The 12,977-nt window shown below is 37.8% G+C and overlaps 1 protein-coding gene across 1 annotated transcript in view; it reads left to right on the forward strand.

Moving 5' to 3' along the window:
- The window catches only part of ITGA8 (integrin subunit alpha 8), a 110,861-nt gene that overhangs the window by 76,097 nt on the left and 21,787 nt on the right, over positions 1-12,977 (forward strand). The window contains exons 23-25 of the mRNA XM_026067676.1: positions 1,423-1,528; positions 3,432-3,590; positions 10,324-10,449. Coding sequence (XP_025923461.1) covers positions 1,423-1,528; positions 3,432-3,590; positions 10,324-10,449 — 391 coding nt within the window. The remainder of the gene's footprint in view (positions 1-1,422; positions 1,529-3,431; positions 3,591-10,323; positions 10,450-12,977) is intronic.

Consider the following 12,977-nt stretch of genomic DNA (forward strand, 5'->3'; position numbering starts at 1 on the left):
TTTTCCCAAAAATATTTTGAAAATGTCAACATTTGCAACAAAAACAACCAGTCTTCTGTTCTCAGTGGGCAAACTGCACTTGGAGTGATGCTTTTGTGTTTAGATTTGTGGAAAGTGAATGAACATCAGTGGTAGAGGTCCATCACTGTTATCTTCTATTTTTAGTCAAACACAATAGTCTGCAAAAAATTCAGTAGCAATTTTAATTTGTTTTAAATTTGTTCTGTCAGCAAACTTAGAGCTTTGGCAGAACAATTTTTGAAATTGTGTGCCTTTCCTGTACACTAAAGAATCTGGAAACCAGCAAAACTGAGTGAGAGCTGACCCTTGTAAAGAAACGATAATACTTACTCTTTTAAAACCAAGAGCTACCTCCAATACAAGCAGATGACAGATATCTGGGCCAGAACTCACCTATGATACTAAAAGAAATTCTTGGGATCTGATTTTCCAAGATCTCAGCATCTAAGCAAAGTTAAAGTTAGTACCTGAACGAGACCCATTCAGGCAGCTTCCAAGTTTTATCGAAAATAATGCTTGTGATTCAAATAGAAACATTAGAAGAAGTCTGCTTGGTCCTTTCTTGAGGTCATGCAAAGAAGGGAAAAATTAATAAAGTAGCAGAATAGCAGACAGATGTCAAAGTCTCAGCCATTGTCTTTTCATTTATGTTTGATTTAGGTTTTGAATGTTGCAACATTGTTTTCAGGCAATCACCCTAAGTGCCACTTCGTTTGCAAAGCAGAGGGGGAGGCACCCTGCAGTATTTCAGGCTCTAGCCTTGAATTCAGTTTCTTGATGCATCAGTTTCCATTGTGACTGTATGGAAGTAATTTGCCTTATCTGTACCTCAGTTTCCCATCTGTAAAATGAGGTAAATGACTGCTTTGTCAGGTTTTTTAAGGATTCATAACCGAGGTTTTGAGGAATTTACAGTAAGAACCTTAAATATCTCTGTTACTAGAAGCTGTATTGCAGGGAAGAAAGATGCACAACATTAAGCACCTACGGACTCTGGATGAGAGTGAGAAAATACATTTGTTTACATACCATTACTCTAGTTCTATGGATAATCTGTTCAGATACCTCATCAGGGAGAATGATCTGAATGCCAGACAGACTGCATTTCTCCCTGCAAACAGAGAAAGACTCACTTCCTTGTTTGGAAAGGACCATCCTTCAGAGGAAGTATGAAACTAAAATGCTGTTCCTCAATGGTCTGTAAGGATTCGGTAAGACTTTATGGAAACATCGTATTGTTCATCTCACCTAATTCTAATGGATCTGCCTTAAATGAAATGTCTTTTCCAATGAAATTGGTTGAGTTCAGCTTTCTACTGTGGTCTTAATTTTGCCTAAAGATAATACAGCTGATAACTGGCAACAGTTAGTTACCATTTTAATCCTTCTTATATATTACAGAGTGTCTCACCCTCCACAAATTGTTTTGCCACTTCAAAACTGGGAACCCGGAGATGAACCTACAAAAGAAGAAGAAATTGGTCCTTTAGTAGAACACATCTATGAGGTAAAAATGATATTTGCTTCCATAGGACTTGAAGCTGTTCCTCTTGAAATCCTGATGAATTTGGGTCATTGTCTTTATCTGCAGCTAGATAAAGTGCAGAATATGTAAATATTCTGACTTCAGCACATGGTTCAGATTTAATCTGGGAATTCACAACTCCAGTACCTATTCATGTTAGTGGCAGAGGCACTAGTTTATGGTAGGAGTCTGTCTTTGACATTTAAGGGATCTCTAAATATTTTGGCTGTTTTGACAGATTTAGAAATAGTGCATGGAAGCTCATTAGCGTCCATGTCAAATACTTCCAGTGAGTTCACTGAATTTTCATTAAAAGCTATGGATGTTATGAACAGGAAAGAATATGTTTCCTTTAACATTTAGCTAACTGAAAAAATGTAGAGATATAAATGTAACATTAGCTCATTGCCCAGAAAATATTCTGTTGAAAATATTCTGTTGAAAATAACTCTTAACTCTTTTGAAGTATACATTTTTCTATCCTGTGGTGTTGTTTTTCCTATTGGTCATTAACAAAAGAAAAAAGGAGAGGAGTTCAGGTTAGAAACAAGTGCTTTGAGTGAACTATATGGAATACAGACAATCTCTGGAATTCGATGAATGACCTTTATTCAAGAGGTGAAACAAAGTTTTTCACATATGGTTATAATTCACAAACCAGCACTCAAGAAAATATATACTATTGAACTTAACAGTAAAAGTTTAAAATTTTGCAAAACTAATACTGAACTGCAATGAATCAGACTATAAAATATAAAATATTATTTGTAAATTCCGCATCTAAACACATTTCTCTGTGTTGAAAAATCTATAACAAATCTTCCTATCTCACCCATTTGGACTGTTGGTAGAGCAATATATGTGATTTCAAGCATACTTGAATAGTTAGAGTGATTAAATAGTTACAGTGATTAAAGAAGCCTTTTTGGTCATTTATTGATAGCAGCAAAGCATAAAAAAAGTAAGCTCCACACCCCAAAACCCTTCACTGAAGAAGATGCAAGATTGAAAGTGGGTTTTATTTGGTTCTAAATAAAGCCCATGAATCACAGAAGTTCTATACATTTAAAAAAGGAGGCTCCTTTGTATCTCTAGAAACTTTGAGTAAAGGTCCCTACACTGTTCCTTTCTGCTGTGGCATTCTGCTTCTTTAGCTCTCGTAACCAGTGTTAGGACATATACAAAGTTAATGCAGTCATCAGATATTTTCCAAGTTGTAAACTGATATAAGAAAACTATTCTAATAGTCCATAATTTTTTAATTTCTATTATTTCTATTTTTACTCATTTTCCCAGGAAAAAAATGATCTCCTAGAAGGTTACTCTAGGAATACTACTTTCTTTTTTTCTTTGGGGGAAATTTGAACTGAGAAAGTTTGAAAATAGAGTTGTTAACCACAAAAACTAGTTGAAGAGTCTGCTAAAAACTTTCTGTTGCTGCACCCTGAAATGTGCTTTGTTTCTGTCCTAAAGTTTCAGCTACTATTTTCCAGTATTTTCTGTTAAAGATCAGTGTACATATTTGTATAGTGTGTTTTGCTAGTGGGCTTTGGTTTGGGGGTTGGGGTTTGTTATTTTTGTTTTTAGGTAATTTCAGGTCTTTCATATATAGGAAAAATGAGAAAGATTATGGGTTTTGTAAATACAGACTCAGACAAAACAGGTTGATCTCCCAGATGCGTCACTGGCTTTCTGAATAGCATGGGAAGGTCCTGTCACAGGTTTCTTCATCAATAAAATGAGAATAATAATTTATACCTCTTTCCCAAAGCACTTTAGGGCTGTGGACATTAAGAATTTGAAAATGTCTAAGTGATCATTGCTGTGTTTTTTGTGATTGTTTGCTGTCTTGGGAATCTGTACACTGATGATATTTGTTTGACAGCTGCACAATATAGGACCAAGTGCTATCAACAGTACAGTTCTCCATGTCAGCTGGCCTGTGTCCAGTAGAGAAGAATTTCTTCTTTACATTCTTCATATTCAGACACATGGACCATTGCACTGTCAGACAAGCTCTCCTATTAATACAATGCAAATAAAGGTAAGTCACCTCCTATCATTTCCATCCCTCTCTGCACTTTGCTTAATTTTTTCTGTCTACCACTTCAAAATGGGTTGGAGCTTTTAGGGAATTGTTCACAATGATCCTCAGATGATTTTCCTGGGTAAGAAGCAAGTTATACAGAGTCTAGAATGTGTCCACTAGTGACAGTTGTGTTGTGTGATATGTGTTCGGCTTCTATACTCTTCTTATGAGAAGAAACTTGATTTTTTGATGCAGTATTGCAGAATTAGATACAATATAATTTTTTTAATGGGAATTTGCAGTATTATTTTTTGAGAGTCATTTTTAACATGGCTTTGACTAGATGACACAAAATTTTTTGTTTCTCATGAACCGTGAAAATTCTTGTGTCCAATGCAGTACATTATTTTGGAAAGTCATCTGTATACCAGTGCTTAGAAGATGAACTCCAAAGGTGACATAAGCCATTGTTATGCCAAGGGATGCACACTGGCGTGTTGCAGATGCTCAGTGTACGATAGCTCTCCAGTTTAGCCTGATACAACATAACACTGGTTTGTTTACCAAAAATCTTATATCCAGACCTATTAGCAATGGGGAAAATCCTGTATAGCACTGTAGCACAGTATCATTAAATTGAAAGACATGAAGTTCTCAGAGTTGTTTAATAGGCAGAATGCAAGGTGTTGTGACAGCATGCATCTTTAAGGAGTGTAACACAATTTTAGTTTTTTATTCTAGTACAAATAATTTATAGCTAGTTTGTATGGTGATTTTTTTTTAGGATCGGGGATAATTCAGGTTGAAAGAGACCTCAGGAGGTCTCTGGTCCAACCTCCTGCTCAAGCGGGGTCAACTGTGAGGTCAGACCAGGTTGCTCAAGGCTTTATCTAGTCTGGCCTTGAAAACCTCGAAGGACAGAGACTGCACAACCTCTCTGGGCAACCTGTGCCTTCATGTGCCTCATGTTTGATTGTCCTTTTAAGGAAAAAGGTTTGTCCCTCTAGCCGGTTGGAACCTCTCTTGTTTCAATTTATACCTGTTGCGTCTCATCCTCCCACCATACATTTTCGTGAAAAGCCTGACTCCATTTTTTTGATAACCTCCTCGTTGGTACTGGAGGGCTTCAGTCCCCCACAAAGCCATATTGTCTCCAGGCTGAACAAGCCCCAGCACCTCAGCATCTCCTCACAGGGCAAGTGCTCCAGCCCTGACCACCTCACTCTGATTTATCAGTGCCTTTCTTCTGCTGGGGCCCCAAAAATGAGCACCATATTCTAGACATGGTCTAGCAAGTGCTGAGCTGAGGCATATAATCACTTCCCTCGATATGAGCCCAGGATGCTGTTGGCCCTCGCTGCTGCCAGGGCCTGCTGCTGACTCCTCTGCAGCTTGACTCAGGTCCTTTTCTGCAGAGTGCTTCTTAGCCAGTCAGTACCCAGCATGTACTGTTACCCGTTTTTTTTTCCTTGCAGCATGTATATGATAAGATACATATTTTTAATATCATATAGTATATTTTATAGTCTTAAAGAGCTCATGATTTTAATTTTTCAAAGCACATGCTTTGAATAACCTATGAAGCGAAACTACTACTATTCTGGATGGAATGTACTCAAAAAAATAGGTTTTCATGAACTGCCACCTGATAAAAGTATTCATATAGTCTACAATTATTTCATGGCTTAATCAATATTAACTCATAAAAGTTACAGGTTTGTCAGCAACATGACAGGTTATTTAGTTTTTCTACTTGGAAAGGATTCTGTAATTATTTTAATCACACCAGCAAAAAGAAAAAAAAAAGTCACCAATTCCCTCCAATGGTTTTCAAAAGTGTCACTTCTAAGGATTGCTTACTGTCCATATTGTTTTTCCTTCCATGGGCATGGTTCTTCTTTTATAGCAGAGCTGCAGATCTCTTGAGTTTGGAGGAGACGTAAACAAGGGAAGCCTAGTAGCAGCCTCCTTGGTAAAGTACTGATACACCATTGTCTAAAAGCCTGTTTTAAGATCTGTGTTTGTGATGGCAGATCCCCCCAAAAGAGCTGGGTTTGGCTCAAAGTCAGAAGATTTAGCAAAACATAGCTCTACATATTATCCCATCAAAAACAAGGTAGCCAATCTATTAAGCATAACTGATTCCAGACACTTCTGAAGTAAACAACGCTTCTCGAGTTTAACCAGTAGTCTGTTAAACATCTTGCGGGGAAAGCTGTGTTCCAGATGCTAAAACTGCTATATATCTTTTGCATACCAGGAGGGGTTCAAATTTAGGGTGGTGGATAAACATAGAGATGTCTTTCTAGCAAAGGGGATTTCTCATCACTGCAGTAGCTACAGCACAAGTCTTTAGCTTAAACTTTTACTATAGTATAGACTTAAAAGAATATAGAAAAACTGGATTATACCATACTCATTATAGCTAAACTTTTGTGTTTCACCCCGGAGGCCAAGAGGGATTAGGATTCAGTCCTTTCATTTAGTTTCCATTGAGGAAGAAAAAGGAAACGAGTGATAAGGAACCGAAAATAGAAAATGTTTCTATTTTATACCCCAAAACCAGCAAGTTTTGAACTAGATAATTTTTTTATTATTTTTTTCTACCCCATTTCCATCTATTTTTCAAAAGTGGTGAGGAGCAAGAGGCTGCACTGCTGCATTTGTATTTGCAAGCCTAGCATTTCAAAACCACTGGCCAGATCAGGTTGCAAGTACGTGAAAAGGAGTTCAGCATCCCTTTCTCCCTAGCCACTGCTTTCTATTTTAAATTTCACTTAAGCTGAGACAGGAGCATTGTTGTCAGAAGGAAGAGCTGGGTGGAAAAGAGCCATAGTTCTTAATGACATTTTCAGGCAATATATTTTGTGATGATTTTTTAGCCTTTTGAGTTTGCTCTTCCTCTCCCACTGCATTTTGATAATGATTACATCTGTTACATAAACAAGACTAAATTCTAATGAGGCTTGTGTGAAATCTGCCTGTAATAATGAAATAATGGTCCATCTGTTTTAGCAGAATATGGCTTTAGATGCTCAGTCATTATTGCAAGAATTTAAACATCCTTTCCTGTTTTAACTTTTCAAAGCACTGAACAGCATGAATACACAAATTAGGTGTCAAATATATAATGTTATCTATTGCTTCAGATGGGAACAGGATACAGAGGCAGCTTCCTTCAGGTTTTGTGTAAGTAGCAGGATGTCTGGGTGAGATTTCCAAAGCAGTCTAAGGACATGATATGCCTGGCTCCTCTTGGATTTCAGAACCCAGCTCTCTTAAGGTACTTGGGTCCTTTCCTATAGCCTATGCTTCCTGTGGGGGGTTACGGACATGAAAGGATAGTAAAATTAGGAATCTTGCAAAAGGTTTGAAGAGGGGCAAAAGGACTGATCAAAGGTATGGAACAGCTTTGCTGCAAAGGCCTCAGTACACTGGGACACTTCATTCTAGGAAGGAGGTGACTATGGGCAGGTATGACCTGCAAGCTCACAAATGGCAGGGACAGCCTGAGTGGGGACTGATGTCTCACTGCACTGGAGTGCAGCATGTTCACCGCACACGAACTGGAGCATCAAATCAAGCTCATAGAGCCAGATTCAAAACAAAGCAAAAAGAAGTGGTGTTTCATACGGCAGGTATTAGACGTCCGGAACTTGCTGCCAAAGGAAGTAGTCGGGGTTAAAAGTTTACATGGCTTTAAGAGGAAACTGGACAAATTCACCAGAGAGAAATCCAGTGCAAGCTAATAAATGAATAAATACTTCGTCTAGATCAGGAAGTCTCTGAGCTGAAAATATTTGGAAGCTGGAAGTTATTAGGAGAGAGTATCATACATGCTTGCCGTGTTCTTACTTTCCTTCCACATCTGCTTAATGACAGTGTTGATGAGGTTAGATGGACTTTTGGTCTGATCCAGTATTTCTTACGATGTTTTTTTTTTTCCCCAGACAAACACTGAAAAGTAGCTTTATGGGGCCTGTGCCTGTAAATATTAGAGGGACAGGCAGTGGTTCCCAACTATGATAGCTAATACAGGGTGACACACACAGCAAATTCTGAATAGCAGAGAACTGCAGCACCATGAGTGAGACATCCGTCAGAGGAAGCAGCCAAACAGCAACTAAAAGCCATCACATGGGTGAGGTGCATCCAGTAAGATGACATGCAGTAGCTAACCTCTTTCAAAGGTGGTGTCTCCCTGTGCTGCAGAGCTGTCATCAGCATCTGTAAGTTCTGGTCTGGAGACAAAATAATACCATCCGATGCATGGCTCTTGAATGATCACTGACCCCTCTTGTATAACAGCCTTTTTACAAGTCCTCTTCCAGAACATTTCTGGCGGAATTGTACATTGCAACAGAGCGTATTGCCTGGCTAGAAAAAGAGAAAGGCTAAATCGGGTTTTGGAATGAGAGGTAAAAAACTGAAGGGATTTGGAAATCTGTTCCAGGTGACAAGGCTGAGGAGAGCAAAGGGCAGTAACAATGTGGGGAAACCAAGAGGGTCCATTCTTGTTAAAAGGAGGCAGTGAGAATCCATTTAAAGTAAGGTGTTATAAGACAGGTTATATAGATAAAAATTTTCAATTCCATGCCATTGGCTCAAGAGGAATAAAATAATACCTTTAACTTGAACATCTAGGCCACTGAAGAAAATCCACTTACAAATTGTAGCAGGAGCCATTTCCCCTTCTCCCCTCCCCAGTGAATTATGCCTGTCTGGCATAACTTTGGTCTCTAGCAGAATCACATGCAAGCAGAGGCTGCACTATGAATGCACTAGATGGATTTGGGGCTTAAACTGCTCCCTGTAACTCTCACCATAGACAGGTAGGTTCCCCTTACCTGCAGTAATTCAACAGAAGCTTGCTATATCAGGGTACTTTTAATGCTTCCTCTCATGAAGAGGAAACTGCTGTTTGGGGGATAGCTGAGAATAGTAGCAATGTGGGCACATTTTTTCTTGTGTACAAAAATGTGGGTAACAATGTTAAATGGGTTCTGTCTTCAGGAATCATATTGCCTTATCTGTTTAAGGGATTTGCAATCCAGTGCTCTTTATGAATTATTTGGCATTTGCAAATATATGCAGAATATTGCGAGTGAATATTCTGTGGCTTTTTCATGGTATATCTTCCACTGAAATCCTTTGAGTATGATTTCAGCTGTAAAACAAGTTATTTCAGAATTCTGCAGTACAGGACACGGCAGCAAGTATGTATGTACATGAATAAGGATGTTTCCTGTTAGTCACTGAAGGCTCTTTTTGAACCTTTGCTGTAATAATTCACTACTGAAGATACTGATGCTCTAGAATGTACCAAAAAATAAATAAGTATATATAAAAATCTGTCTAATATTCAAAAGGATCTATATATGTATCAGTTGTCATCATATACTGAGGGCTTTTTTAAAAATACATCATTATAATGTGGTTCTTTTAATTTGTCGTCATTAAAGAACACGACGTACACTGGTGAAAGAAACCTGGAAAGTGAATTCCCACATGTTATCACATTGAGAGGGAGAGATTTACTAGCTAGTTAACTGTTCCCTTAGTGCAGAAAGACAATGTTAAAATAATTAAGCACAAGAAAGAAAAAAAGATTTTCCTTTCTGTCTAAAGGGTTTTTCATCAGTTAATAAATTGTAGTATCTTTCACTTTGCCAGATGCTTTTGACTTAAGATCACAGACAATGTCAAAAAAGTTCCTTCTTTAGACTCATAATTTTAATCAGATGAATGGTACAAATTTCCCAGTCCAGTACTACTACACAGTATTAGTGTGTGGAAGGTTTTGTGTTTTTATGGGTTTTGTCTTCCCTTTGGTGCTACATTTCTTACAATTACAAACATTTTCCCTAGGAATTTGCTTAAAAATTTTGCTTTCAGAGGTTAAAGGAATTAATAAGATAGATCTGATTTAGCTGTTTCTAATCAGAGGCCCTCAATGAATAGTGTTGTCTGTGTTTAACTGAGTTCCTGTTGAGATCTTATCACAAACTTCCACATATATTTTATTGTGGTTTAACATGGTACTATTGTCATAAATTAGAATTTATCTTTCCTTCCACAGAAATTGGGATCCTAGGCATTTCTCTGAGGCTTCTTGAAAGAAGAAGTTTTAAATGCTTTGTGTATGAATTAAAGACATACTGCCCCCCAAAAAATAGGTTTGGATCTCAGATTTCCACCTCTTCAGCTTTATCTTCACAGATAATCATTCAGAGATTAAAAAGGAACAAACTGTTGTTTTATACTAAATTGAGTAAAGTTTGTTACCAAAAATAATCTTTAACAATGAACAAATGCTGTGTTGCTAGAATTCAAATTTCCTTTTTTTTTCCTTTTTTTTTTTTAAACTTTCCAATGCTGGTAAAATCATAGGCATATTCTGATCTGAACTAATGACCAGATTTTATTGCAGCGACTTCGAATTTATCCTGTTATAGAGCTCAGGATCTTGCCCCAGGAGTCCAACCAAAACAAGCACAACAATGAAATTGACTCCAGGGGAAAAGGGAGAGTGGAAAAAGTTACCTATCTGCTGCAATTCCTACAACTGGGCCATGCCTTGCTGTACTATCATGCTCCTCGCTGAAGACAGTATATTCTCATACTGTTCTCATGCTGTTAAATTGAAAAAACAACATTAATCCAAAGTTCGAGACTTCTGAGTAGGCAACAAATCTGTTAGAGTCATTGTATGGATATATCATTACCAGTCACTTTTTTCTCTTTGCAGTTTGCTATTCCACAAGACACTCCTGAACTAGCTGCTTTTTTACATAATTCCACAATTCCTCATTACATCAGGAGAAGGGAGGTCACAGTGGCAGAACCTCAAAGGAAAAGCTCTGCAAAAATACTGGTGAGCTAACTAAAATCTGTCAATTGGGACTATGCATACAGCACAATCAAAATGGCTGTTGGTTTGACTGCAGCTGATTTACAGACTTTTTAATGTTGTTCTAACTGCTTTTTAACCTCTCATTTTTAAATATTGTTTATTATGTATCATGGTGCCACAGGTTAGAGGTTCATTTGACAGATTTTTGCACTACAGATCTTGCAGGCTAAACTCCTGGCTGTCCTGCTCCTGGCCACGTGCAGACAGACCCCTGTGGTCATGCAGTGGCACATGCACCGCAGGGGATTTCAGTGCAGATTTAGGGAATGGGGCCCTGCTCTGCACACAGCGCATCCCCGTGTGTCAGGGCCATGGTCTGTACTGGTGAAATTTCATACTCTGCTTTTGAAATGTAGGTCTCTTCTTGTTAAGCTGACTGCTGGGGATCTGGCTCTCTCATTAAGAGTAGCTCAGACTTTAAGTTAACATTTTCATATGAAGTAGCATCTCTGACATACAAGTACTTAGGAGTGTATTTGTTCCCCCCAGTAAATATTTATCATATGCTCAAGGAAGGCTAAACATCTTTGTCTTTAATATACCAAGGCAAAAGGGACGGTTCACCTCATTTTAGCATTCCAACCAATGCTTCAGAGCAGCAGAGGTGTTTAAAATGATGAGCAAGAGCAAAGATCTCTCTCCCAGCTAGTCCAGGAAAATATTTCTAATTAGTCGGTCTGGTACCTGAGTATTTGGATTTGGCTGTTTATTCTGAAAGGTTTTCTTCACTGTTCCATTTTTCACATCCTTAAGCATAATAGTTATCAGTTCCCCTTGCCTAGACGCTGTGTGCTGACTTGGCAACCGTGAGGTCCGTCGTGGCATTCATGCAGTCAAGTGCTCTCCATTTATTTTTATGAACTGCAGGCAGAGCTTCCTTCATGGTGTCCGGTCTCTTATTAAGCTGTTTAATGCAAGCTCATGTTTGAATTCCTTGAAATCACTAGAATTTGGTAGGAAAAATGAACCCCACAGACCTAGGTATTCTGTAGTAATAGAATAAGTATTTTAATGTTGCTTCTGAAGGTTAATTTGGCAATTTTCATAACAGGAAAAAGACAGAATCTGAAAGTAATTACTACCATAATGATATTATGAACAGAGTCACAGATGAACCCATTTCAAACAGTAATGACTACTGATTCCTATGTAAATCTTTCACCAACCTAATATCCTGGGAAGATTCTGATTCCACTGGTACTAAAGGAAAAATGCCTAAGCTTTCAAAGACAGACCGTTCAATACCATAGAACACTTAATCCATTCTTCAGTAATAGCTAATTCTGAGTTATCTTTCTCAGTGATACGGCTCATATGCTGCCAACATAGAAATTACAGGAGCAACTGTGAGTGGTTTACCAAGTTCATAAGCATACACTGTCTGCATGTTATTATTCACTCTAAAATATGAAGCAGAGATTTTTCAGCTGCTTGATCTAGGCAGACAGTAGTCAACAGAGTACACAGAGACATAAAATTGGCATATGTGATGAGCAGTCTTCTAGGATAATATGGTTTTGATAAGCACAAATTGGGATAGGATTGGGTACAATGCCTATCAGTGCACATATAGCAGGGCTTTTTGTTCAGGATGGACATAGAAAAGCAAGCCAATATATCATTTGTTCAGTGAGGTAGGTGACCCAATTCCGTATGCCTTCAGCATTACATGCTACAGATCAAAAAATGTTAAATTTTTTTGATTCATTGAAGGTATTCATGGAAAGTGAATGTTCTCCCAGAAAATGACTGGTCCAAAAATTATTTTGGTCAAAATTTTTATTTTTTGGTCAGAAGTTTTAAGTTATATTCATTTTTGTCAAAGCATTTTCACAGAGAGGAAAAATGTTCTGAGAACCTGTTATTCTACTTATACTGTTTATTAAACACTTGGTTTATGCTCCATTAACTCTAATGTTACAATGTCTGGAAATCACTAAGGGCTAAATCCATTACTAAGAAAAATAGAAGTACATTCTCAGGTCATAAAATGTCAGCCAAAAAATAAGCTTTTTGCATACTAATGATTTATTTTGTTAATACGAGTTTTTGTCCATGATGATTAACGAAAACAGTCCTCCTCATTCTTGCAAGATAAGTGAATCTGGCTGGAGGAAGTTTAAATATGAAAAGCCAAATGAACAAATCCTCTGAAATATTCATTTTAAACAAGGTTTATAGTTGCAAGTTTCAAGGTTTACAGTTTCATTTTCAGGAGGATTTAGAAAACAGTGATTAAGCACATAGCTTCTATGTAGAGATTTGTGGGGAATGCTGTCTGTAGAGACACTGGATTCCTTAAGAATGTTTTCAGATCTCTTATATCCGTCACCATAGCAGTTTCTGAAGTGTGGTCCTTGGTAGTGCAGCCATTCTCACTCTTCTAAGGGAATGTACCTGTGAGAACTTACTTTTGCTTTTAAGGTCACAAGACTTTCTGTCATGAGAGTCAATATGAGGGAAGGGAGGTCTGCTTTGTTATAAAAATA

This window comes from Apteryx rowi, unplaced genomic scaffold, assembly GCF_003343035.1.
Source record: "Apteryx rowi isolate R43461 unplaced genomic scaffold, aptRow1 scaffold_260, whole genome shotgun sequence".
Lineage (NCBI taxonomy): Eukaryota > Metazoa > Chordata > Aves > Apterygiformes > Apterygidae > Apteryx > Apteryx rowi.